Source organism: Pseudophryne corroboree, chromosome 11 (genome assembly GCF_028390025.1).
Source record: "Pseudophryne corroboree isolate aPseCor3 chromosome 11, aPseCor3.hap2, whole genome shotgun sequence".
Classification (NCBI taxonomy): domain Eukaryota; kingdom Metazoa; phylum Chordata; class Amphibia; order Anura; family Myobatrachidae; genus Pseudophryne; species Pseudophryne corroboree.
Genome location: NC_086454.1, coordinates 334,917,443 through 334,942,464, shown reverse-complemented (window position 1 = coordinate 334,942,464; position 25,022 = coordinate 334,917,443). Strand labels below are relative to the sequence as shown.

General features: G+C 50.7%; 1 protein-coding gene across 5 annotated transcripts in view; it reads right to left on the bottom strand.

The window, feature by feature from the left end:
• The window catches only part of LOC134969682 (anillin-like), a 102,828-nt gene that overhangs the window by 4,070 nt on the left and 73,736 nt on the right, over nucleotides 1–25,022 (bottom strand). For all 5 annotated transcript variants that reach the window (XM_063945786.1, XM_063945784.1, XM_063945782.1 and 2 more), the window contains 4 exons: nucleotides 17,476–17,529; nucleotides 17,013–17,042; nucleotides 16,905–16,926; nucleotides 7,593–7,702 (listed from right to left, as the gene is read on the bottom strand). In XM_063945786.1, the coding sequence (XP_063801856.1) occupies nucleotides 7,593–7,702; nucleotides 16,905–16,926; nucleotides 17,013–17,042; nucleotides 17,476–17,529 (216 nt within the window). The remainder of the gene's footprint in view (nucleotides 1–7,592; nucleotides 7,703–16,904; nucleotides 16,927–17,012; nucleotides 17,043–17,475; nucleotides 17,530–25,022) is intronic.

The following is a 25,022-nucleotide window of genomic DNA, read 5'->3' as shown; positions in this document are numbered from 1 at the left end:
TGGTGAGCAGGGAGCCACAAGACTGGTGGGGAGGAGGCTGATGGGGGAAGCATGGTGAGCAGGAAGCCACATGACTGGTGGTGAGGAGGCTGATGGGGGAAGCATGGTGAGCAGGTAGCCGCAAGACTGGTGGGGAGGAGGCTAATGGGCGAAGCGTGGTGAGCAGGGAGCCACATGACTTGTGAGGAGGAGGCTGATGGGGGAAGCATGGTGAGCAGGGAACCACATGACTTGTGGGGAGGAGGCTGATGGGGAAGCGTGGTGAGCAGGGAGCCACAAGACTGGTAGGGAGGAGGCTGATGGGGGAAGCGTGGTGAGCAGGGAGTCACATGACTTGTGGGGAGGAGGCTGATGGGGGAAGCGTGGTGAGCAGGGAACCACATGGCTTGTGGGGAGGAGGTTGATGGGGGGGGGGAAAGCGTGGTGAGCAGGGAACCATAAGATTAGTGGGGAGGAGGCTGATGGTGGGTAAGCGTGGTGAGCAGGGAGTCACATGACTTGTGGGGAGGAGGCTGATGGAGAAGTGTGGTGATCAGGGAGCCACAAAACACGTGACTGAGTAAGCCGAGTAAGGAATTAGCAGGAGAACTACCAGGGGTGTGGGGGGGGGGTGGTATTCATGTGACCGCCGGTCAGCTGACCGACAGTCACATGACCTCCTCCACGAGCCCGACGGCTCACTTTCCCGATGGTCGGCATGCCGACCAACAGGGACTATTTCCACTCGTGGGTGTCCACGACACCCATAGAGTGGGAATAGAACCCGTGGCGACCGCAGGTCGCCACCGAGCCCGCAGCGTGGCGAGCCCGCAAGGGGCTTGCTGCACTCGCCCCTCCCCGCCGGTATCTGCCGGGAACCCGGCGTCGGTAAGGTGACCGGCGGTCACCAGTACTACACCCGTGTGGGATAGCAAGCCACACGACAGGCAGAAGAAAAGGAGGCCACAAGACGCCAGGAGGAGCGTCTCCTTCTGTGGAGTAAGGAATAAGTTTGAGAGGCTAGACAACGTATAAACATTCACCAACATACAGTATACTGGAAGGTCACCAGAGGAAAATCCTAGACTGGATGAGTTATATGACAGACAAAAAGTAAATACAAGATCACATTACAGTAAATTATATTAACACCGTAAAAATAGATACCTGATAATGCCTCTACGTGCTCCATAGCAGCCCTTACAATGGGCATACTGCCTTTCCCCAGATGATCCTGTGACTCTGTGCTACTGAAACATGAGGGGGGACAGGACACCTGGGCTGCAATGGACAACTGAGAGCTATGGAAGCGCTCACAACGGGTTGTATGCAGCCAATACAATAGGGAGGGCCACATGAAGCCACATACGCTGCATAATGACGTTTCAGAAAATCAGCAGAGCATAATCTATCCTGGCGCGAGTGTCCACAGACGGTATGGGCCACCATCTGACACCATTTTCTACACATGAAGCTGCCACCACTGGCCTCCAGCTTCTGCTCTGGCACGTACAGTTAGGGATAGATATATATATATATATATACACACATATATATATATATACATATACACACACACACATACATACACACACATTTATTTGGACACCGACACAATTTATCATTTAAGCCGTTTACCAAAACATAGTTAAGTTACAGTTGTATAATGCATATGGTAAGTGCAAAGTTCAGACTATCCGCTTTAATTTGGAGGAAGGGTTTAGGATTACAGCGGTTTAATATGTAGCCCAGAGGTTCCCAAACTGTCCTCAATGCACCTGAACGGTCCAGGTTTTAAGAATAACCAAGCTTGGCCACAGGTGACTTAATTAGAACCTCAATGAATTTGATTTAACCATCTGTGCTCAGCCATGGATATCCTTAAATCCTGCGCCGTTATGGTGCCTTGAGGACCGAGTTTGGGAACCTCTGATGGAGTTCCCTCAGGTTTCAAAGGGACCAAAAGTAACTGGACAACTGAGTGAGAAGCCGTTTGATGAACAGGTCTGGGTTATTCCTCATTCATTAAGAAGGCAGAAGGTCTGGGGGGGAGGGGGTTTGGGATTCCTAGTGTGCTGGGGTCCACATTAGTACCATGGGGGATGTACCAAAGCTCCCAGAACGGGAGGGAGAGCACGGAGGCTCCTGCATAACCAATTGACCAAACTTAAGGTCCTCAGAGGCCAAAGTATCGAACTTGTAGAACTTTGCGAACCTGCTCGGCAGAGTTGTAAAGCAGAGATACCCTGGGCAGCCGCCCAGGAAGAACCCACCTTACGAGTAGAGTGGGCCTTAACAGAAGTAGGACACTGCAAGCCTGCTGTAGAATACGCATGCTTGATAGTGAACCGGATCCAGCGAGAGATAGTCTGCTTAGAAGCAGGACACCCAATTTTCTTGGGATCATACAGGACAAACAGAGTCTCCGATTTTCTGTGACGAGCAGTCCTCCTCACATAGATTTTTAGAGCCCTTACAACATCCAAGGACTTTGATTAAATTGAGGAGTCAGTAGCAACTGGCACCACAATAGGTCGGTTGATATGAAATGCCGACACAACCTTCAGAAGAAACTGCTGACGTGTCCGAAGCTCAGCTCTGTCTTCATGGAAGATCAAGTATAGGCTTTTACATGAAGTCCCCAACTCCGACACACGTCTAGCAGAAGCTAAGGCCAACAAAGTGACAGCCTTCCACGAGAGAAACTTGACCGCAACCTCCTGTAGAGGTTCAAACCAGACCTACTGGAGGAGCTGCAAACACCACGTTAAGATCCCAAAGCGCCATAGGCGGTACAAAGGGAGGTTGGATGTGCAGAACTTCCTTCAAAAAAGTCTGAACCTCAGGGAGGGCAGCCAACTGTTTCTAGAAGAAAATGGATAGGGCCGAAATTTGGACCTTTATGGATCCTAACCTCAGGCCCATATCCACACCTGCTTGCAGGAAGAGGAGAAAACATCCCAGTTGAAACTCCACAGCAGGAAACTTCTTGGACTCACACCAAGATACATATTATTTCCAAATAAGATGGTAATGTTTTGACGTTACTCCTTTCCTAGCCTGTATCAAGGTAGGAATAACCTTGTTCGGAATGCCCTTCCGAGCTAGTATCTGGCGTTCAACCTCCATGCCGTCAAACGTAGCCACGGTAAGTCTTGATAGGCGAAAGGCCCCTACTGCAGCAGGTCCTCCCAAAGAGGCAGAGGCCTCGGCTCTTCTAGCAGTAGATCCGCGCACCAAGCCATTCTCGAACAGTCCGGAGCGATGAGGATTGCCTGAACTCTTGTTCTCCTTATGAGTTTGAGAACTCTTGGAATGAGTGGGAGTGAAGGAAACACGTACACCGACTGGAACACCCACAGAGTCACTAGGGCGTCCACCGCCACTGCTTGCGGGTCCCTCGACCTGGAACAATACCGCCGAGAGGCCATTATGTCGATCTGGGGCACGCCCCAAAGATCTGTTACCTCCTTGAACACCTCCGAATGGAGACCCCACTCCCCTGGATGGAGATAGTGTCTGCTGAGGAAGTCCGCTTCCCAGTTGTCTACTCCCGGAATGAAGATCGCTGACCGCGCCAACGTGTGCTTTTCTGCCCAGAGGATGATTCGGGTTACCGCTGCTCTTCGCTCCTGAATCCCGAACCTGCGGCCCTCCAGAAGGTGAGGTAAGTGCAGCCACCAGAGGAGTGAAACCCTGGCCTTTGGCGACAGACGTATTCTCTGGTGCATGTGTAGATGGGATCCCGACCACTTGTCCAGGAGATCCCATTGGAAGGACCGAGCATGAAACCTCCCGTACTGCAGAGCCTCGTAAGAGGCCACCATCTTTCCCAGAAGAAAATGTACTGATGAACAGACACCCGGGCAGGCTTCAGGACATCCCGACCATTGTCTGTATCACCAACGCTTTTTCCTCTGGAAGAAACACCCTCTGCACATTCCCAGAAAGGACAACCTTGGACATGGTAATTAACCTTTATTCACATTAATGAATTGACAGTATGCACAAAATAAAGAGAGGTCATTGCACCCACTAACAAATTATTGTACACAAGTAGTGCACGATACATGGAGTACAGTGTGTGTTTTTAAACATATGTAACACTTTGTCTTGTCATTGTTTGTTGGTTTTTAATATTTCACAGTTACAGGTCTTCTTAATAGTAATGAATTAAAAGTTATATTTTATGTAGTCATTATTTTTGTGCGCCACTCATGACCAATTCTTTCTCTTCTTTTGTGAACCAGAAAAGACAACCTCCTCGTTGGTTCCAAATGTGATTTTGGGAGATTCAGGATCCAACCATGTTCCCTGAGAAGCTAGGTCGTGAGAGCTATGGACCGTAACAGCTTCTCCTTGGATGATGCCTTTATCAGCAGATCGTCCAGATATGGAATTATGTTCACCCCGTCTGCTGAGGATAAACATCATCTCTGCCATCACCTCGGTGAATACCCACGGTGCTGTGGAGAGGCCGGATGGCAGGGCCTGGAATTGGAAATGACAGTCCAACAGTGTGAATCGGAGATAAGCTTGATGCGGTGGCCAAATCGTAATGTGGAGGTACCCATCCTTGATATCCAGGTAAACCAGGAATCCCCCTCTTCCAGACCTGATATCACCACCCTTAGAGACTCAATTCTGAACCTGAACTCCCTCAGGAAGGGGTTTAACGATTTTAACTGCTGAATGGGTCTGGTTTCGGTACCACGAAAAGGTTCGAATAGTAACCTCTGTTTTGCATATGGGGTGGGACTGGTACAATAACCTGTGCCTCCACCAACTTCTGGATGACTTCCTGTAGGATAGCCCTGTCCGCCAGCAAAGCTGACAAGCCTGATTTGAAGAATCGGTGAGGAGGGAGATTCTGAGTCTCGCCCCCACCGGCCCCACTTCCAGGCCGCACGGTCCACCGTCATGCTTAGGACTCTGGCGTACCTGAAGCAGGTTTCTATTCCTGGGAACCCAAAGCAGCAGGATTCTTGGATTTTGGCCTTTCTTGGCTTGGCAGCTGAAGAAAAGGGTTTTTCGTGGCAGGTGCAGCTGAGGGAAGAAAAAGGAAACTTACCCGCGGCAGCCGTGAAAATCCACGCATTCCAACGCTTCCCCAAAGAGAGCCTGACCTGTGTAGGGTAGGGTCTCCACACCTCTCCTGGATTCCGTGTCTGCAGACCATTGGCGCAGCCAGAGTCCTCTATGAGCTGAGACAGACATGGAGGATATTCCTGCAGCCATCGAACCCAGGTCTTTCATGGATTCCACCATAAATCCCGCAGAATCCTGTATGTTACGTAAAAACAATTCAACGTCACTTTTATCAGTTGTAACCAATTTCTCAAGTAACGTGCCAGACTACTTTAATATAGCTTTAGAAATCCATGCACAGGCAATAGTAGGCCGTAGTGTCGCCCCTGAAGCTGTGTACATGGATTTGAGCGTAGTGCCAATCTTGCGATCAGCCGGTTCTTTCAAACGCGGCAGATCCCGGGACAGGTAAATCCACCTTCTCTGACAGTCTGGACACAGATGCGTCAACAATGGGTGGGTTTTTCCCAATTCTTTCTATCTTTCTATCCTCCACAGGGAAGGGGAAAGTAACCAGAACCCTTTTGGGGATCTGGAATCCTTTCATTCAGGATTTTTTAAATAGCGTTTAATACTTTAAACACAGGGAAGGTTAGCGAGGCTTTCTTATTGTCAGTGAAGTCAGCCTCCTCAACCTGATCAGGCGACATGTCAGCAATATTTAACACTTCTCTAATGGCCTCAAACATGAGGCCATTAGAGATGTCGCCGCCCCCCCCCCCCCCAGCACATCCCCATCACCGTCTGCAGTCTGTGGAATAGGAGCTGCAGACAGGAAAATGGCGCTGAACTCTGCTGGGTCCGCACTGAGAAGAAGCTCCGCCCTCTGAAGATGGCGCATCTTCCCGCGCAACTTCTATATACTGGCCTGAGGATTCCGTCACTAGCCTGGGGATTAAGTCCCCGGCTAGAGTCTGTGTACTGAGGATTCTGTCGCTAGCCTGGGGATTCAGTCTCCGGCTAGCGACTGTGACCAGTTTAGGATATTTAGACGCTGGCTCTGCACCGTGATTACATTTCTGTGTAAATGAAATGGATTCCTCCTGAGAGAAACCACTTCAGCAGCATATGACACAGAGTCCCTAGACATGGCTATGGAAGGTATTAAACACCCACACACAGGGAATTGTCAGTCACAGCTCCCCCCCCTCCCAAGTATGGCAGAGAGAGACACAGAGATTGGAGCCAACCCATACAGCGCTTTCTGAGGTAGAACAGACAAAACTACCAGCGCTATCTGTGTACCTTAATAGACTACACAGATTTTACAGTCTCTCCCCCCCCCCCCCCCCCTCCTTCTACAACCCCTTGGTACCGCTCAGGATAGCTGGATTTGCTTGGAGGGACAGTTTCCCCTGTCAGCTTCTGTGTACAGGAACTGCAGGCAGGAAATTGGCCCTGAACGCTGCTGGGTCCACTCTGAGGAGAAGCTCCGCCTCCTGAAGATGGCTCATTTTCCCGCACAAATTCTATATACTGGCCTGAGGATTCCGCCGCTTGCCGTGGGATTCAGTCTCTGGTTAGCGTCTGTGACCAGTGTAGGGTATTAAGACGCTGGCTCAGGACGCCCCTCATAGGGCCAACACTGTGTGCCGCTGAGCCTTCCCGGGGCGCAGCCACTCAGAGCTGCGCTCCTACCCTTGTGCCGCCATATCTCGCCTCTTCTGATCTTCTGGCTCTGTAAGGGGGTGGCGGCAAGCTGCCGGGGTGAGCGATCCCCTGTGTCGGGGAGCGATCTATCCCCTCTGGAGCTCAGTGTCCAGTCAGCGGAGATAGTGGCTCAGACCCCGCAGGGCGGACCCTACCTCCCCCCTCAGTCCCTCGCTGCAGGGAGGCTGTTGCCAGCAGCCTCCCTGTAAAATAACACACTCTAAAAAAACTTTTACTAAGGAAGCTCTGTAGAGCTCCCCTAGCCGTGACCGGCTCCTCCGGGCACATTTTCTAAACTGAGTCTGGTAGGAGGGGCATAGAGTGAGGAGCCAGCCCACACTCTTAAAGTGCCAATGTCTCCTAGTGGACCCGTCTATACCCCCATGGTACTAATGTGGACCCCAGCATCCTCTAGGACGCAAGAGAAACCGGAGTATCCGGAGGAAACCCACGCAAGCACGGGGAGAATATACACACTCCACACAGTTAGGGCCATGGTGGGAATCGAAACTATGACCTCAGTGCTGTGAGGCAGTAATGCTAACCATTTCACCGCCCGTGCGGCCCCATGCTGTTCTAAGGGATGTAGTAACCATCCCGGCGGTCAGAATACAGACGCCGGGATCCCGGCTGCCAGAATGTCGGCAGCTGCACCAGAGCTATTCCCACTCGTGGGGGTCCACGACATAGAGTGAAGACAGAACCTGAGCGCAGCGAGCCACCGAGGCCGCAGTATGGCGAGTGCAGCGAGCCTGCAAGGGGCTTTCTAGCTCTTGCCCCGCTGCCGGCATCCCATATCTAGCATCTGTTTTATATATGGGTGACCTTTACATTAGACCATATACTATGTCACACACACTATTATTGTCACTCACCTTTTCCAGGGGAAACCTAAACTTGCCCAGAGACTCCAGAGAGACAGTCAGCGATCCAACAAGTAGGAAACTACTGGAACGTAGAGAGATGCTGAGTGCAGGACTATAGGCTGGAAATACAAAGACACTAGTGAGAAGCCCTGTCCGCTGAGCCCACCGCTGTGACCCTGGTGAGAAACCCTGAGCCCACCGCTGTGACCCTGGTGAGAAACCCTGAGCCCACCGCTGTGACCCTGGTGAGAAACCCTGAGCCCACCGCTGTGACCCTGGTGAGAAACCCTGAGCCCACCGCTGTGACCCTGGTGAGAAACCCTGAGCCCACCGCTGTGACCCTGGTGAGAAACCCTGAGCCCACCGCTGTGACCCTGGTGAGAAACCCTGAGCCCACCGCTGTGACCCTGGTGAGAAACCCTGAGCCCACCGCTGTGACCCTGGTGAGAAACCCTGAGCCCACCGCTGTGACCCTGGTGAGAAACCCTGAGCCCACCGTTGTGACCCTGGTGAGAAACCCTGAGCCCACCGTTGTGACCCTGGTGAGAAACCCTGAGCCCACCGTTGTGACCCTGGTGAGAAACCCTGAGCCCACCGCTGTGACCCTGGTGAGAAACCCTGTTCCCTGAGCCCACCGCTGTGACCCTGGTGAGAAACCCTGTTCCCTGAGCCCACCGCTGTGACCCTGGTGAGAAATCCTGATCCCTGAGCCCACCGCTGTGATCCTGGTGAGAAATCATGTTCCCTGAGCCCACCGCTGTGACCCTGGTGAGAAACCCGGATTCCTGAGCCAGCTGCTGGACACTGGGAAGAAACCCTGATTCCTGAGCCAGCTGCTGGACACTGGGAAGAAACCCTGATTCCTGAGCCCGCTGCTGGACCCTGGGCCTTCTTTGACACTTTTACAATGGTCAGTAGGTTTTGTGCGCCTCCCTTTTGTTTACTCTACACTGCAGGAGATGCTGTAATTAAAGCTTTCCCAGTATATTTCTTTTTCCACAACTAGTGATACCCCCAATGGACTGCCACAATGTCTGCTTTTATATAGCATTAAAGCAGCTCATTCAGATCTATCATTTAATTATTTACAGTTACGGGAAAGAGCGCAAAACAATCGCTTGCACAACAAATAGACTAAGACGGTAACTAAAGCTGCACATCAGACCGGACGGTATTACTAGAGTCCTGTAGTATGCTAATGAAAGATGAACACGATCATTCTGTCCTTTGTTAACATCGCTCAATGTGTTCCCAGGTTTTGTTATGTCAGCCCATCTGACTACCTCTAAGTACTAATACACGTGGACAACAGACGTAACGGCACACCAACTCACCATTACTTCCATGGACATCTGGTACTCCTGGACTACAGAATTAACAGCACACAGACTCAACACTACCTGCAAGGACATCTGTTACTCCGGGACTATAGACACACCGGTACACCGACTCACCATTGCCAGAATTAGTTACATTACAGGAAGAATCAGCTTTGGAAACGCCCCAATAATTACACACTGGTTGGAACCTAGAAAATGGCGGCCTCATATTAAACAGCCTGTGCCAAACGGTGGCCTCACAAATCAGGACCAGAGGCAAAGCATCCCTGCAGGGGGGATATAGAAGAGGGAGGAGCACAAAACACACTCGTTTGACGTGCCAAAGCATTAATGAGCCCTGTACCCACAGTTCCGTGTCCAAGTGGATGAAAGACAAAATGTTGAGTTATGGTAGACTTACCTTTGTTAACACTCTTTCTTTGAAGTCCATATGGCCCACAGGGATACAATGGGGTGTAGGTGGTTGGAGATGACTGGGCACCAAACAGTGAAAGCTTTAAATCCCAGAATGCCTTGGTCCCTCCTCCCCTATACCCCCCGCCCCAGGCTAGCCAGTTTAGTGAATAAGCCCAAGGCAGGAGCAGGATAGAGGAGAAGGAAGAATGGTACACTCAAAACACACACTCCTGCTAGAAGAGGGGAACTCAGTGACCACAGATAGATACCCAGAGACACCAGGAGTGCCAGCGTGGGTGCCCTATGGACTTCGAAGAAAGATAGTTAACAAAAGGTAAGTCGACCATAACTCTAATTTTCTTCTTCAGGGTCCATAGGGGTCCACAGGGTTTATGCTGGGGATGTCCCAAAGCAGTGTTTCTTGAGGGAGGGGATGCTCTTCAGCAAAGAGGAAAAGCCGGCATCCAAAAGGAAGCATCCTGAGTGGCAAAGGTATCAAAGGCATAAAACCTGCAGTTGTTCAGCAGAGGTGCCATGACGGACCGCCCACAAGGGTCCTACAGAATGATTAGAATGGGCAGTATCCGGAATCAGTAGGTCAGCCTGCGTGTAAGCCTCTGAAATGGCCATGCAAAGCCATCGAGTTAAAGTCTGTCTGTTTGTAAAGCCAGCCCCTCTTGTGAAACCCGTACAACACAAAGAGAGCATCAGATTTTCAGAAGGAGCTAGTGCAATCCACATAAGAGCACGGACCACGTCCAGGGAAGCGTCACCTGCATAGAGGTCCAGGGACTGCAAGGTCGGAACCACAATCTCTTCATTGAGATGGAACCTGGATACTACTTTCGGAAGGTAGCCAGTCAGGGTTCATAGAAAGGCCCAGACCGAATGAAAATTCAAAAAGTATGCGATGAGAGCTCATCCAAATCAGATACTCTGCGGGCCGTAGCAATAGCAAGGAGGAACAGCGTTTTTAGCAATCAGCCACTTGAGGTCCACTGAATCTAGTGCTCAAATGAATGCACCTGTAGAGCCCGGAGGTTGAAGGTGAAGAACACCCTAAAGGTCATTGGCGTATCCATAACGGGTGCAGTGTGTGCGAGGCACACGGGCCCCGGGGTCCAGGAGGGCCCATATCCATTTGTTTAATACTTACCTCTCTGGAGTCCCCCGTCGGAGTCATCCCTTCTTGGCAGCGCAATAGAGTCTGAACCCTAGGGGGAACAAACTCTATTGCACCTGCTGAAAACGCCAGAAACATGGCACGGTGCATTCTAATGTCAGCCAGGGGAGCAATTCATCGCTGGAACCAGGATGACCGGGCTGAGACCTTAACTTTTATGGATGCCAGGCGAAGGCAGAGGTCCAATCCAGTCTGGAGAAAGGCAAGCACCAGAGAAACTGGTAGGGAGATAACCTTTGGTAGAAAACCATTGACAGTAAGAGTGCCAAACCCTGTAATAGATACAGGCTGAGGTAGGCTTACATGCCTTGGACATAGTTTGATTCACAGAGCGGGAAAAACATTTCGATCTGAGGAGGGATGACTCAACAGCCATGCCGCCAAATACGAGCTACGACCTGGAGTAGACAAGGGCCTTGAGATAGCAGATCCGGCTATAAAGGAAGTGGAAAGCGATCATCTATGGAAAGACTGTGTAGGTCGACAAACCAATGTCGCCTGGGCCAGGCTGGAGCTATCCACAGCACAATGCCTTCTTCCTGCTTGAACATGTAAAAAATCCTCAAAAGGAGGTAGACTGGAGGGAAGAGGTACGCCAGATTGAAGGTCCACCTCACTGCCGGAGTGTCCACAAAGGCGGCTACAGGATCCCTGGTCTTGGATCCGTATATGGGCACTTAGTGGTTGTGTCGCGATGCCATGAGGTCGATCTATGGTAGGCCCCATTTGTTCACGAGGAGCTGGAAGACCTCTGGGTGTCGAGCCCACTCTCCAGCATGGACATCTTGTCGGCACAGAAAGTCTGCTTCCCAGTCGAGAACTCCTGGAATAAACACCGCCGAGATGGCCGGGAGATGACGTTCAGCACAACAAGGATGTGCGCCACTTCCCTTGTAGTTGCCTGACTTCGCATTCCTCCCTGATGGTTGAGGTAGGCTACCGCTGTCGCACTGAACCTGGACAGGTCTGCCTCGGAGAAGGTGCTGCGCCAGCGTGAGTGAGGATGTTGATAGGTAGTTAACTTTTGTGGGTTGTACAATGTCCCTGAAAGGAATGTTGACCGGTTACTGTGCCCCACCTGCGGAGGCTGGCATCCGTAGTGAGGCACACCGAATTCGGAATCCAGAAGGAGCGACCCTTGTTGAAGTGAGGCTTGTGTAGCCACCACGAGATGGAAAGCCGAACCTCCGGAGAGAGGACTATCGTCTGAGCCTGGATCGTATGATGCTTTCCGTTCCACTGGGACATGTTCAGGTGCTGAAGAGGCCCAGAGTGAAACTGGGCATATTCCATAATGTTGAAGGTGGAGACCATGGACCCCAGAACCTACAGCACATTGCAGAACGAGAGAGACTCGTCGACTTTGAAGTAATTTGTGTTTGCGCAGATGAAGTGCCGTAGTTTTGTCTGCTGGCAGGAAAATCCTCTGTACCTGAGAATCCAGGAGCGCTCCTAGGTGTGACATCCTCTGAGAAGGAGAAAGGGAGGACTTTTTCCCAGATGATGAGCCAGCTGTGTTCCTGTAGGAAGGCAATGGTCATCTGAAGATGGTGCTGGAGAATTTACGGAGATTGTGCTAACAGAAGATCATCCAGGTATTGGAGTATTCTGACTTCCTTACGCGTGAGCTGTGCTGCCACAACCGCCATTATACTGACCCGAGGGGCGGTAGGCGGGTCGAAGGGTAGTGCACGAAATTGAAAATGTTGTTGAAGGACAGCAAATCTGAGGAATTGCTTATGTTTGAGAGTAATAGGTACATACAGGTAGGCAACCTGAATGTCCAGAGATGCCATCAAATCCCCAGGGTTGCAATGCAAGGACAATGGAACGGAGGGTTTCCACGCAAAACTTGGGAACGCAGATAAACTTGTTGAGTGATTTGAGGTTGTGAATAGGCTGATAGGAACCATTCGGTTTCTGAACCAGAAATAGTGTAGAATAAAAACCTCTCCCCCATTGTACGGGGAGGGGACCGGTATAATCACTCCTGAATGTAATAGGGAATGAATGGCTGTCCAGAGGGTCTTGATTGGATGTGATGGAGGACCTGTACAAAAGAATTTGCGGGGGGGGGGGGGGGGGGGGGGTCTCAAAAAGGCGAAAGCGTACCCGTGAGAGACCACTTTTCGTACCCAGGTGTCTGTGATGGTCTGACACCAGGAGTCTGCAAACTTAAGAAGTCGGCCTCTCACCCTAGGGTACCCCAGGAGGAAGCCCGTCCCATCAGGCGGAGGGTTTGTCTTCAGACCTTGTAGCTGGATGTCTCGCAGCTCAAGCCTATTTTTGTAGCGAGCTTTGGTAGTCTTGTGCAAGCTGGTCTGCTAGGGATAGAACTGGCCTGTAGCCTTACCATGGGGGCAAAAGGACCAAAAAGAGGACGGTCTAAGCTTTGGGGTAGTCGCTGAAGGTAAAAAGGCAGATTTAGAAGCTGCAAGGGCAGCCACAATCTTATACAATTCAGTGCCAAACAGGATATCTCCAGAGAAGGATAGAGATTACAGTGCCTTGTTGGAGCCATGATGCGCCTTCCAGGACCATAGCCACAGGACCCTTCAAACGACTACGGAGGTTGCAGATGCTTTAGAGCATGGGTCTTCAACCTGCGGCCCTCCAGCTGCTGTGGAACTACACATCCCAGCATGCCCTGCCTCAGTTTTAGCATACCTTAATAGCAAAACTGTGGCAGGGCATGCTGGGACATGTAGTTTAACAGCAGCTGGAGGGCCACAGGTTGAAGACCCATGCTTTAGAGGCTAGTTGTCCAGTATCCAAGGCTGTTTCTCCCAGGTAAGAGGCTGCCTCCTGGATATGGGAGATGTGGGCCAGTTGTTCCCTGGTAGCATCTGTTGAGAGGTTGTCCTCCAGTGCGTCTGTCCAGGCTGCAATAGCCTTAGCTACCCAGGCCGAGGCCATAGCTGGACGTGTAATTGCACCAACATGCGAACAGACGGACTTGAGACAGGTCTTCATTTTCTGTTCTGTGGCTTCTTTGAGAGAAGACGCTGTAGGTATAGGCAATGTAGAGCTTCTAACTAGGCATGCTACATGAGAATCCACCACAGGGGGAACCTCCCACTTAGCACACTCCGCAGGAGGGAGAGGATAAAAAGAAAAGTCTTTTAGGGGCTGGAACAGTTTGCCAGGAGTAACCCATGCTTCATGCATGAGGTCAGTGAGCTGATCTTAGGGAATTCAGCCGTAACCACCTTTTGGCATTTAAATACTGGGGGCTTAGGAGTCCGTTCCTCACTTTGTTTGTCAAGAATGGATTTGACTGCACGCACAAGTGTGGGGAAGTCCATGGCAGAATATCGTTCCTCCTCAACAGAGGGAGACTGGGATGGAGAGACATCCTCCTCCTCTTCCTCCTCAGAGGAAGCCTCAGACTCTGAAAGCTGCGTAAACTGTGAGGTTGACACAGGACGCCTATGTGCTTTGGCAGCTGAAGGTCATTTGCCGACATGCTGCTGAACAGAGTGGGAGGAAGCATCTATCCAGGATTATGCATAGGTGGTGCAGGCCAAGCAGGGTATAACTGCTGTGGGAAACCATGGAAGGAGGCGGAGTAGAAGCTGATGGGAGATCCACTAACTGCGTCATGAGATGGGAGAAGGAAGACACCCAGGGGAGTTCCTGGACAGGGGCAGGTGGAGCGGGCTGGCGTGGGATGTAACAATTAGCACACAGCCCGTCCTGTACAGGATCCTGGGGGGATAAGCCCGCACTGGAGCCCCAGCCGCCTCATTACCTCTGCCCTTGGAAGACAGAGCAATAGTAATATACTAGACACAGTGAGTGTACAGCCAAATAATGCAATGTGACCCCCCCACAATACTAGCAGATGTGAGGTACTGTTACCCCCCTAGACACCCGGTATGTGCATTAGGAAAGGGGTATACGTGATAGATGTATCAGACAGCAGAACCAGCATCTCACTGGGGAGGAGGGAACAGCGCAGAGGCGGGAAGCCTCTGTGGAATCACGCTCTGAGCCGGGGTCATCAGGGAGAGCTGAAACTATCCTCCGGGGCAAGCTGGCCTTAAAGTGTCCCCAATGCCAGCCTATGGTACCCTGGTGGGGCTGTGGACAAACCAAACACCCACATCAGCGTCTCCTGGGGGAGTTAAGGCTGCAAAAGATGCAAATCCTCGCAAGTGGGCAATCGCCTAACCTGATCCCATGGTGTCCAGCTGTCGCCTGAGTCCCCGCAGGAGGTTGTGCTAGCAGAGCCCCGGTGGTGTCCGCCGAAACACTGGACCACTTACCAGTGTGGCGGCACCGGTGGGAGGAGCAGCAGCTCCTCCTATAGGAATGCCCAGTGCTGTTAGCTCTAAAGAAATACACTAAAGAAAATAAATCATAAAAGAAAGCTTAGGGCTGCTGGTTTACCGGGCTCCTGCCGACACCAAACTAAAACTGGCTAGCCTGGGGCTGGGGGCGAGGTGCAGGGGGAGGAGGGACCAGTACATCATGGGAGCAAAAGCTCTAACTGTGCCTGGTCAGTCTCCAACCACCTACACCCCAGCGTAATCCCTGTGGACCACTTTGGACCCTGAAGAAGAAATACAGTGTTACATGCAGCACATTTTACGAGAAACACCAGCAAGTCTACATACGTGCGTCTATCTGCTGGCAGAGCATGTGGGGCTTAGTAACCAGCCAGGCTTGCCGCAGAGAACTCCTTACAGACGGTGCTTAGAAACCAGCCAGGTCTGTCGCAGAGAACTCCTTACAGACGGTGCTTAGTAACCAGCCAGGTCTGTCGCAGAGAACTCCTTACAGACGGTGCTTAGAAACCAGCCAGGCCTGCCGCAGAGAACTCCTTACAGACGGTGCTTAGAAACCAGCCAGGCCTGCGCAGAGAACTCCTTACAGATGGTGCTTAGAAACCAGCCAGGCCTGCGCAGAGAACTCCTTACAGACGGTGCTTAGAAACCAGCCAGGCCTGCGCAGAGAACTCCTTACAGACGGTGCTTAGAAACCAGCCAGGCCTGCGCAGAGAACTCCTTACAGACGGTGCTTAGAAACCAGCCGGGCCTGCGCAGAGAACTCCTTACAGACGGTGCTTAGAAACCAGCCAGGCCTGCGCAGAGAACTCCTTACAGATGGTGCTTAGTAACCAGCCAGGCCTGCCGCAGAGAACTCCTTACAGACAGTGCTTAGAAACCAGCCAGGCCTGCGCAGAGAACTCCTTACAGATGGTGCTTAGTAACCAGCCAGGCCTGCCGCAGAGAACTCCTTACAGACGGTGCTTAGAAACCAGCCAGGCCTGCGCAGAGAACTCCTTACAGACGGTGCTTAGAAACCAGCCAGGCCTGCGCAGAGAACTCCTTACAGACGGTGCTTAGAAACCAGCCAGGCCTGCGCAGAGAACTCCTTACAGACGGTGCTTAGAAACCAGCCAGGCCTGCGCAGAGAACTCCTTACAGACGGTGCTTAGAAACCAGCCAGGCCTGCGCAGAGAACTCCTTACAGACGGTGCTTAGAAACCAGCCAGGCCTGCGCAGAGAACTCCTTACAGACGGTGCTTAGAAACCAGCCAGGCCTGCGCAGAGAACTCCTTAAAGATGATGCTTACTAACCAGCCAGGCCTGCCGCAGAGAACTCCTTACAGATGGTGCTTAGTAACCAGCCAGGCCTGCCGCAGAGAACTCCTTACAGATGGTAATTGTAAAATACCATGCAGTTATCACTAAGCTCAACTTTGTCATATAGAGATATATTGTTAACCCCTCTCCTACAAGCCTGTCACTGGCTTTCCTTCCAGAATCCAATTCAAGCTTCTCCCACTTACAAAGCCCTCTTACATTTCTGACCTTATCTCCCTCTACACTCCCACTTGTCCTCTTCACTCTGCTAATGCACGCCGCCGACTCTCCTGCCTACTGATTACCTCCTCCCATTCCTACCTCCAAGATTTCGCACGTGCTGCTCCCTTTCTCTGGAATTCTCTACCTCTCCCCCTCAGACTCTCCACAGAACTTCAAACGGCTCTCAAGACACACTTCTTCCCCAAACCCAGCCAAATCTCATCCTAAACCTCTGTTCCACGCTCGGTCTACCCCATCTGTGTCACCCCTGTCTGTCTGCTCCTCCCCCCTTTAGAATGTAAGCTCTCACGAGCAGGGCCCTCAACCCTCATGTGCTTATATTCTCTTAAACCCTCCTCGACGGCACCTAATCCTGTGGTTTTCTGCCACTTTGATACCTATGTCAGTGTTATTTACCCTGTCCTATATTGTCTTTATTGTACTGTAAGTCACTATTGTCCCGTTTTGATTTGTCGTCATGTATGTACTCTGTAATCGGGCGCTGGGAATACCTTGTGGCGCCATATAAATAAAGGATAATAATAATTAAACCTGCAATGCATGGACACCATCAGCAGGGGGCACTTACCTGGAGAGTTCAATGAAGATTTCTGTATGAAAGAGACAGGAAATTTACTTGGTATCTCTCCAAGCCCCACTTACCGCTAGGAAAACTTTACCAGCCGCACTCACTTACCCGGGAGGAAAGAAGTTTCTTAGGAGTCATCTGTGAAGAGAGTCAGGAAACCATTGTGCACAGGTGTACACATATATATATATATATATATATATATATATATTACATTCCCATTGTGCACAGGGGTACATATATATATATATTACATTCCCTGTGCACAGGTGTACATATATATATATATATATATATATATATATATATATATATATATATATTACATTCCCATTGTGTACAGGTGTACATTATATATTACATTCCCATTGTGCACAGGTGTACATTATATATTACATTCCCACTGTGCACAGGTGTACATTATATATTACATTCCCACTGTGCACAGGTGTACATTATATATTACATTCCCACTGTGCACAGGTGTACATTATATATTACATTCCCTGTGCGCAAGTGTACATGATATATTACATTCCCTATGCTCTCTGTCAGAAGGGTTACTAATTACCTTGGGCTTGAAGGACTTCCTCTTGTCCAGGGCCGAGACTGCGCCCCCCTGTGCCTGGAAGAGGGATGGTTACTTTCAGATATAGCGCATACAGCCGCAGAGCGCGCTCTCGTGTCATGCAGCATTGGGAGGATCCGCACCAGCTGCATACACAGGAGTAGTAGTTACATGGCCAACGGACCAACAGATAACTGCATCACAACCCACTGGGTGTCCGCTTCTGCCTAACAACGCCATGTGGTGGGGCGCCTCCATGCTCAGTGTCTAGTCATGTGACCGGTAAATCTAGGTATCTCATAGGCTCAGCAGATGTACAGTGTGAGGATACGGGTTCTCAGATCACGTAGGTAAAGAGTTCAGTAGAATGGAAAATGCCCTTTATTATAAATATGCACACACAGTGCACTATAACATCAGCAATAACCAGCCAGGGTGGCATCTCACCAAGTCCCCACTTAGGGGGTCATTCCGAGTTGATCGCTAGCTGCCGTTGTTCGCAGCGCAGCGATCAGGCTAAAAAATAAGAATTTACTTACCGATAATTCTATTTCTCATAGTCCGTAGTGGATGCTGGGGACTCCGAAAGGACCATGGAGAATAGCGGCTCAAAGTAAAAGCTTTAGGACTAGCTGGTGTGCACTGGCTCCTCCCCCTATGACCCTCCTCCAAGCCTCAGTTAGGATACTGTGCCCGGACGAGCGTACATAATAAGGAAGGATTTTGAATCCCGGGTAAGACTCATACCAGCCACACCAATCACACTGTACAACCTGTGATCTGAACCCAGTTAACAGTATGATAACAACGAAGGAGCCTCTGAAAAGATGGCTCACTACAGCAATAACCCGATTTTTGTAACAATAACTATGTACAAGTAATGCAGACAATCCGCACTTGGGATGGGCGCCCAGCATCCACTACGGACTACGAGAAATAGAATTATCGGTAAGTAAATTCTTATTTTCTCTAACGTCCTAGTGGATGCTGGGGACTCCGTCAGGACCATGGGGATTATACCAAAGCTCCCAAACGGGCGGGAGAGTGCGGATGACTCTGCAGCACCGAATGAGAGAACTCCAGGTCCTCCTCGGCCAGGGTATCAAATTTGTAGAATTTAGCAAACGTGTTTGCCCCTGACCAAGTAGCTGCTCGGCAAAGTTGTAAAGCCGAGACCCCTCGGGCAGCCGCCCAAGATGAGCCCACTTTCCGTGTGGAATGGGCTTTTACAGATTTTGGCTGTGGCAGGCCTGCCACAGAATGTGCAAGCTGAATTGTACTACAAATCCAACGAGCAATCGTCTGCTTAGAAGCAAGAGCACCCAGCTTGTTGGGTGCATACAGGATAAACAGCGAATCAGATTTCCTGACTCCAGCCGTCCTGGAAACATATATTTTCAGGGCCCTGACTACGTCCAGCAACTTGGAATCCTCCAAGTCCCTAGTAGCCGCAGGCACCACAATAGGCTGGTTTAAGTGAAATGCTGAAACCACCTTAGGGAGAAATTGAGGACGAGTCCTCAATTCTGCCCTGTCCGTATGAAAAATTAGGTAAGGGCTTTTATAGGATAAAGCCGCCAATTCTGAGACACGCCTGGCTGAAGCCAGGGCTAACAGCATTACCACTTTCCATGTGAGATATTTTAAGTCCACAGTGGTGAGTGGTTCAAACCAATGTGATTTTAGGAATCCCAAAACTACATTGAGATCCCAAGGTGCCACTGGAGGCACAAAAGGAGGCTGTATATGCAGTACTCCCTTGACAAACGTCTGAACTTCAGGAACAGAAGCCAGTTCTTTTTGGAAGAATATTGACAGGGCCGAAATTTGAACCTTAATGGACCCTAATTTGAGGCCCATAGACAGTCCTGTTTGCAGGAAATGCAGGAAACGACCCAGTTGAAATTCCTCTGTAGGGGCCTTCCTGGCCTCGCACCACGCAACATATTTTCGCCAATTACGGTGATAATGTTGTATGGTTACATCCTTCCTGGCTTTGATCAGGGTAGGGATGACTTCATCCGGAATGCCTTTTTCCTTCAGGATCCGGCGTTCAACCGCCATGCCGTCAAACGCAGCCGCGGTAAGTCTTGGAACAGACATGGTCCCTGCTGGAGCAGGTCCTTTCTTAGAGGTAGAGGCCACGGGTCTTCCGTGAGCATCTCTTGAATTTCCGGGTACCAAGTCCTTCTTGGCCAATCCGGAGCCACGAGTATAGTCTTTACTCCTCTCCTTCTTATGATTCTCAGTACTTTTGGTATGAGAGGAAGAGGAGGGAACACATACACTGACTGGTACACCCACGGTGTTACCAGAGCGTCCACAGCTATTGCCTGAGGGTCCCTTGACCTGGCGCAATATCTGTCCAGTTTTTTGTTGAGGCGGGACGCCATCATGTCCACCTTTGGTTTTTCCCAACGGTTCACAATCATGTGGAAGACTTCTGGGTGAAGTCCCCACTCCCCCGGGTGAAGATCGTGTCTGCTGAGGAAGTCTGCTTCCCAGTTGTCCACTCCCGGAATGAACACTGCTGACAGTGCTATCACATGATTCTCCGCCCAGCGAAGAATCCTTGCCACTTCCATCATTGCCCTCCTGCTTCTTGTGCCGCCCTGTCTGTTTACGTGGGCGACTGCCGTGATGTTGTCCGACTGGATCAACACCGGCTGACCCTGAAGCAGAGGTCTTGCCTGACTTAGGGCATTGTAAATGGCCCTTAGTTCCAGGATATTTATGTGAAGTGACGTTTCCATGCTTGACCACAAGCCCTGGAAATTTCTTCCCTGTGTGACTGCTCCCCAGCCTCTCAGGCTGGCATCCGTGGTCACCAGGACCCAATCCTGAATGCCGAATCTGCGGCCCTCTAGGAGATGAGCACTCTGTAACCACCACAGGAGAGACACCCTTGTCCTTGGAGACAGGGTTATCCGCTGATGCATTTGAAGATGCGATCCGGACCATTTGTCCAGCAGATCCCACTGAAAAGTTCTTGCGTGGAATCTGCCGAATGGAATCGCTTCGTAAGAAGCCACCATCTTTCCCAGGACCCTTGTGCATTGATGTACTGACACTTGGCCTGGTCTTAGGAGGTTCCTGACTAGGTCGGATAACTCCTTGGCTTTCTCCTCCGGGAGAAACACCTTTTTCTGTACTGTGTCCAGAATCATCCCTAGGAACAGCAGACGTGTCGTCGGAATCAGCTGCGATTTTGGAATATTTAGAATCCATCCGTGCTGTCGTAGTACTACTTGAGATAGTGCTACTCCGACCTCTAACTGTTCTCTGGACCTTGCCCTTATCAGGAGATCGTCCAAGTAAGGTATAATTAAGACGCCTTTTCTTCGAAGAAGAATCATCATTTCGGCCATTACCTTGGTAAAGACCCGGGGTGCCGTGGACAATCCAAACGGCAGCGTCTGAAACTGATAGTGACAGTTCTGTACCACAAACCTGAGGTACCCTTGGTGAGAAGGGCAAATTGGGACATGGAGGTAAGCATCCTTGATGTCCAGAGACACCATATAGTCCCCTTCTTCCAGGTTCGCTATCACTGCTCTGAGTGACTCCATCTTGAACTTGAACCTTTTTATGTAAGTGTTCAAGGATTTCAGATTTAAAATGGGTCTCACCGAGCCGTCCGGCTTCGGTACCACAAACAGCGTGGAATAATACCCCTTTCCCTGTTGTAGGAGGGGTACCTTGATTATCACCTGCTGGGAATACAGCTTGTGAATGGCTTCCAATACCGCCTCCCCCCCCGTCGGGGGGAGACGTTGGTAAAGCAGACTTCAGGAACTGGCGAGGGGGAGACGTCTCGAATTCCAATTTGTACCCCTGAGATACTACCTGCAGGATCCAGGGGTCCACTTGCGAGTGAGCCCACTGCGCGCTGAAATTCTTGAGACGGGCCCCCACCGTGCCTGAGTCCGCTTGTAAGGCCCCAGCGTCATGCTGAGGACTTGGCAGAAGCGGGGGAGGGCTTCTGTTCGTGGGAAGAGGCTGTTTGCTGCAGTCTTTTTCCCCTTCCTCTGCCCCGGGGCAGATATGAGTGGCCTTTTGCCCGCTTGCCCTTATGGGGACGAAAGGACTGAGCCTGAAAAGACGGTATCTTTTTCTGCTGCGAGGTGACTTGGGGTAAAAAGGTGGATTTTCCAGCCGTTGCCGTGGCCACCAGGTCCGATAGACCGACCCCAAATAACTCCTCCCCTTTATACGGCAATACTTCCATATGCCGTTTGGAATCCGCATCCCCTGACCACTGTCGCGTCCATAATCCTCTTCTGGCAGAAATGGACATCGCACTTACTCTTGATGCCAGAGTGCAAATATCCCTCTGTGCATCTCGCATATATAGAAATGCATCCTTTAAATGCTCTATAGTCAATAATATATTTTCCCTGTCCAGGGTATCAATATTTTCAGTCAGGGAATCCGACAAAGCCACCCCAGCACTGCACATCCAGGCTGAGGCGATTGCTGGTCGCAGTATAATACCAGTATGTGTGTATATACTTTTAAGGATATTTTCCAGCTTCCTATCAGCTGGTTCCTTGAGGGCAGCCGTATCAGGAGACGGTAACGCCACTTGTTTTGATAAGCGTGCGAGCGCCTTATCTACGCTAGGGGGTGTTTCCCAACGCGCCCTAACCTCTGGCGGGAAAGGGTATAATGCCAATAATTTTTTAGAAATTAGCAGTTTTTTATCGGGGGAAACCCACGCTTCATCACACACCTCATTTAATTCATCTGATTCAGGAAAAACTACGGGTAGTTTTTTCACACCCCACATAATACCCTTTTTTGTGGTACTTGTAGTATCAGAAATGTTCAAAACCTCCTTCATTGCCGTGATCATGTAACGTGTGGCCCTACTGGAAAATACGTTTGTTTCCTCACCGTCGACACTGGAGTCAGTGTCCGTGTCAGTATCGACCTGAGGTAACGGGCGTTTTATAGCCCCTGACGGTGTTTGAGACGCCTGTACAGGTATTAACTGATTTGCCGGCTGTCTCATGTCGTCAACAGTCTTTTGTAAAGTGCCGACACTATTACGTAATTCTTTCCATAAGACCATCCAGTCAGGTGTCGACTCCCTAGGGGGTGACATCACTAACACAGGCAATTGCTCCGCCTCCACACCATTTTCCTCCTCATACATGTCGACACAGCGTACCGACACACAGCACACACACAGGGAATGCTCTGATAGGACAGGACCCCACTAGCCCTTTGGGGAGACAGAGGGAGAGTTTGCCAGCACACACCAGAGCGCTATATATATATATATATATATATATAGGGATAACCTTATATAAGTGTTTTTCCCTAATATAGCTGCTGTATATATTAATATGCCAATTTAGTGCCCCCCCTCTCTTGTTTTACCCTGTTTCTGTAGTGCAGGACTGCAGGGGAGAGTCAGGGAGCCTTCCTCCAACGGAGCTGTGAGGAAAAAATGGCGCTTGTGTGCTGAGGAGATAGGCTCCGCCCCTTTTTCGGCGGCCTTTCTCCCGCTTTTTTGTGGAAAACTGGCAGGGGTTAAATACATCCATATAGCCCAGGAGCTATGTGTGATGTATTTTTAGCCATTTAAGGTATTTTCATTGCGTCCCAGGGCGCCCCCCCCCCCAGCGCCCTGCACCCTCAGTGACCGGAGTGTGAAGTGTGCTGAGAGCAATGGCGCACAGCTGCGGTGCTGTGCGCTACCTTATTGAAGACAGGACGTCTTCTGCCGCCGATTTTCCGGACCTCTTCACTCTTCTGGCTCTGTAAGGGGGCCGGCGGCGCGGCTCCGGGACCCATCCATGGCTGGGCCTGTGATCGTCCCTCTGGAGCTAATGTCCAGTAGCCTAAGAAGCCCAATCCACTCTGCACGCAGGTGAGTTCGCTTCTTCTCCCCTTAGTCCCTCGATGCAGTGAGCCTGTTGCCAGCAGGTCTCACTGAAAATAAAAAAACCTATTTAAACTTTTACTCTAAGCAGCTCAGGAGAGCCACCTAGATTGCACCCTTCTCGTTCGGGCACAAAATCTTAACTGAGGCTTGGAGGAGGGTCATAGGGGGAGGAGCCAGTGCACACCAGCTAGTCCTAAAGCTTTTACTTTGTGCCCAGTCTCCTGCGGAGCCGCTATTCCCCATGGTCCTTTCGGAGTCCCCAGCATCCACTAGGACGTTAGAGAAATACACTTTTTGCCTGACAATGTAAATGTGACAGCACACACACACACAGGAAAAGATTAAGCACAATTAACCCACAAACAGCCCTTCAGGGAGACACAGAGGTAATGTGGAGTCACACTGGAGGAGCTGCGCGTCCCTGTCAGTCAGCGTCTGTGTCCACCGCAGAGGGAAAATGGCACTGGCGAGCTGCTGAATCCTTTCATAGTGAAGCCCCACCCCTTCAATGGCACGCCGTCTTCCCGCTTTTTTTATACTGGCTGAGGAATTTGGTGCTTAAAATTGACAGAAACCGTTTTAAGAATGTGTTGCCAGTATGGGTACCGTGTACAGTGTACTGAGACGCAGTTGTGTACTGTGTCTGGAGACGCATTCCGCCCCGTTTAGAAGCCGTGCATCTCTGTACCCTTGTGCCGCCATAATGGCGGCACGCTGGCTGGTGCCATCCAGTCCTGCCTGAAAATAACATAAATATAAAATAAATGCAGAAAACTCTTCAGGAGCTTCCATAAGCGTGACCGGCTCCTCCGGGCACATTTTCTAAACTGAGTCTGATAGAAGGGGCATAGAGGGAGGAGCCAGCCCACATGATCAAATTCTTTAGTGCCCAAGGCTCCTAGTGGACCAGTCTATACCCCATGGTACTACATGGACCCCAGTATCCTCTAGGACGTAAGAGAAATATCATAGCAACTTTATAGACAACGTAGAATGGCTATACCGAGGACATGACCTATATATAGAGAACAGTATATAATAGTTATATCTAGGACATGGGCTGTATATATAGAGCAGGTGGGATACAGCGGTCACACAGACACGTGCCTATACAGTGTGACAGCCACCATTACACACACCGCCTGGCACGCAGACACAGGAAGGTGGGATACAGGGGTCACACAGACACGTGCCTATACCGTGTGACAGCCACCATTACACACACCGCCTGGCACGCAGACACAGGAAGGTGGGATACAGGGGTCACACGACACGTGCCTATACAGTGTGACAGCCACCATTACACACACCGCCTGGCACGCAGACACAGGAAGGTGGGATACAAGGGTCACACAGACACGTGCCTATACAGTGTGACAGCCACCATTACACACACCGCCTGGCACGCAGACACAGGAAGGTGGGATACAGACACGTGCCTATACAGTGTGACAGCCACCATTACACACCGCCTGGCACTCAGACACAGGAAGGTGGGATACAGGGGTCACACAGACACGTGCCTATACAGTGTGACAGCCACCATTACACACACCGCCTGGCACGCAGACACAGGAAGGTGGGATACAAGGGTCACACAGACACGTGCCTATACAGTGTGACAGCCACACTTACACACACCGCCTGGCACGCAGAC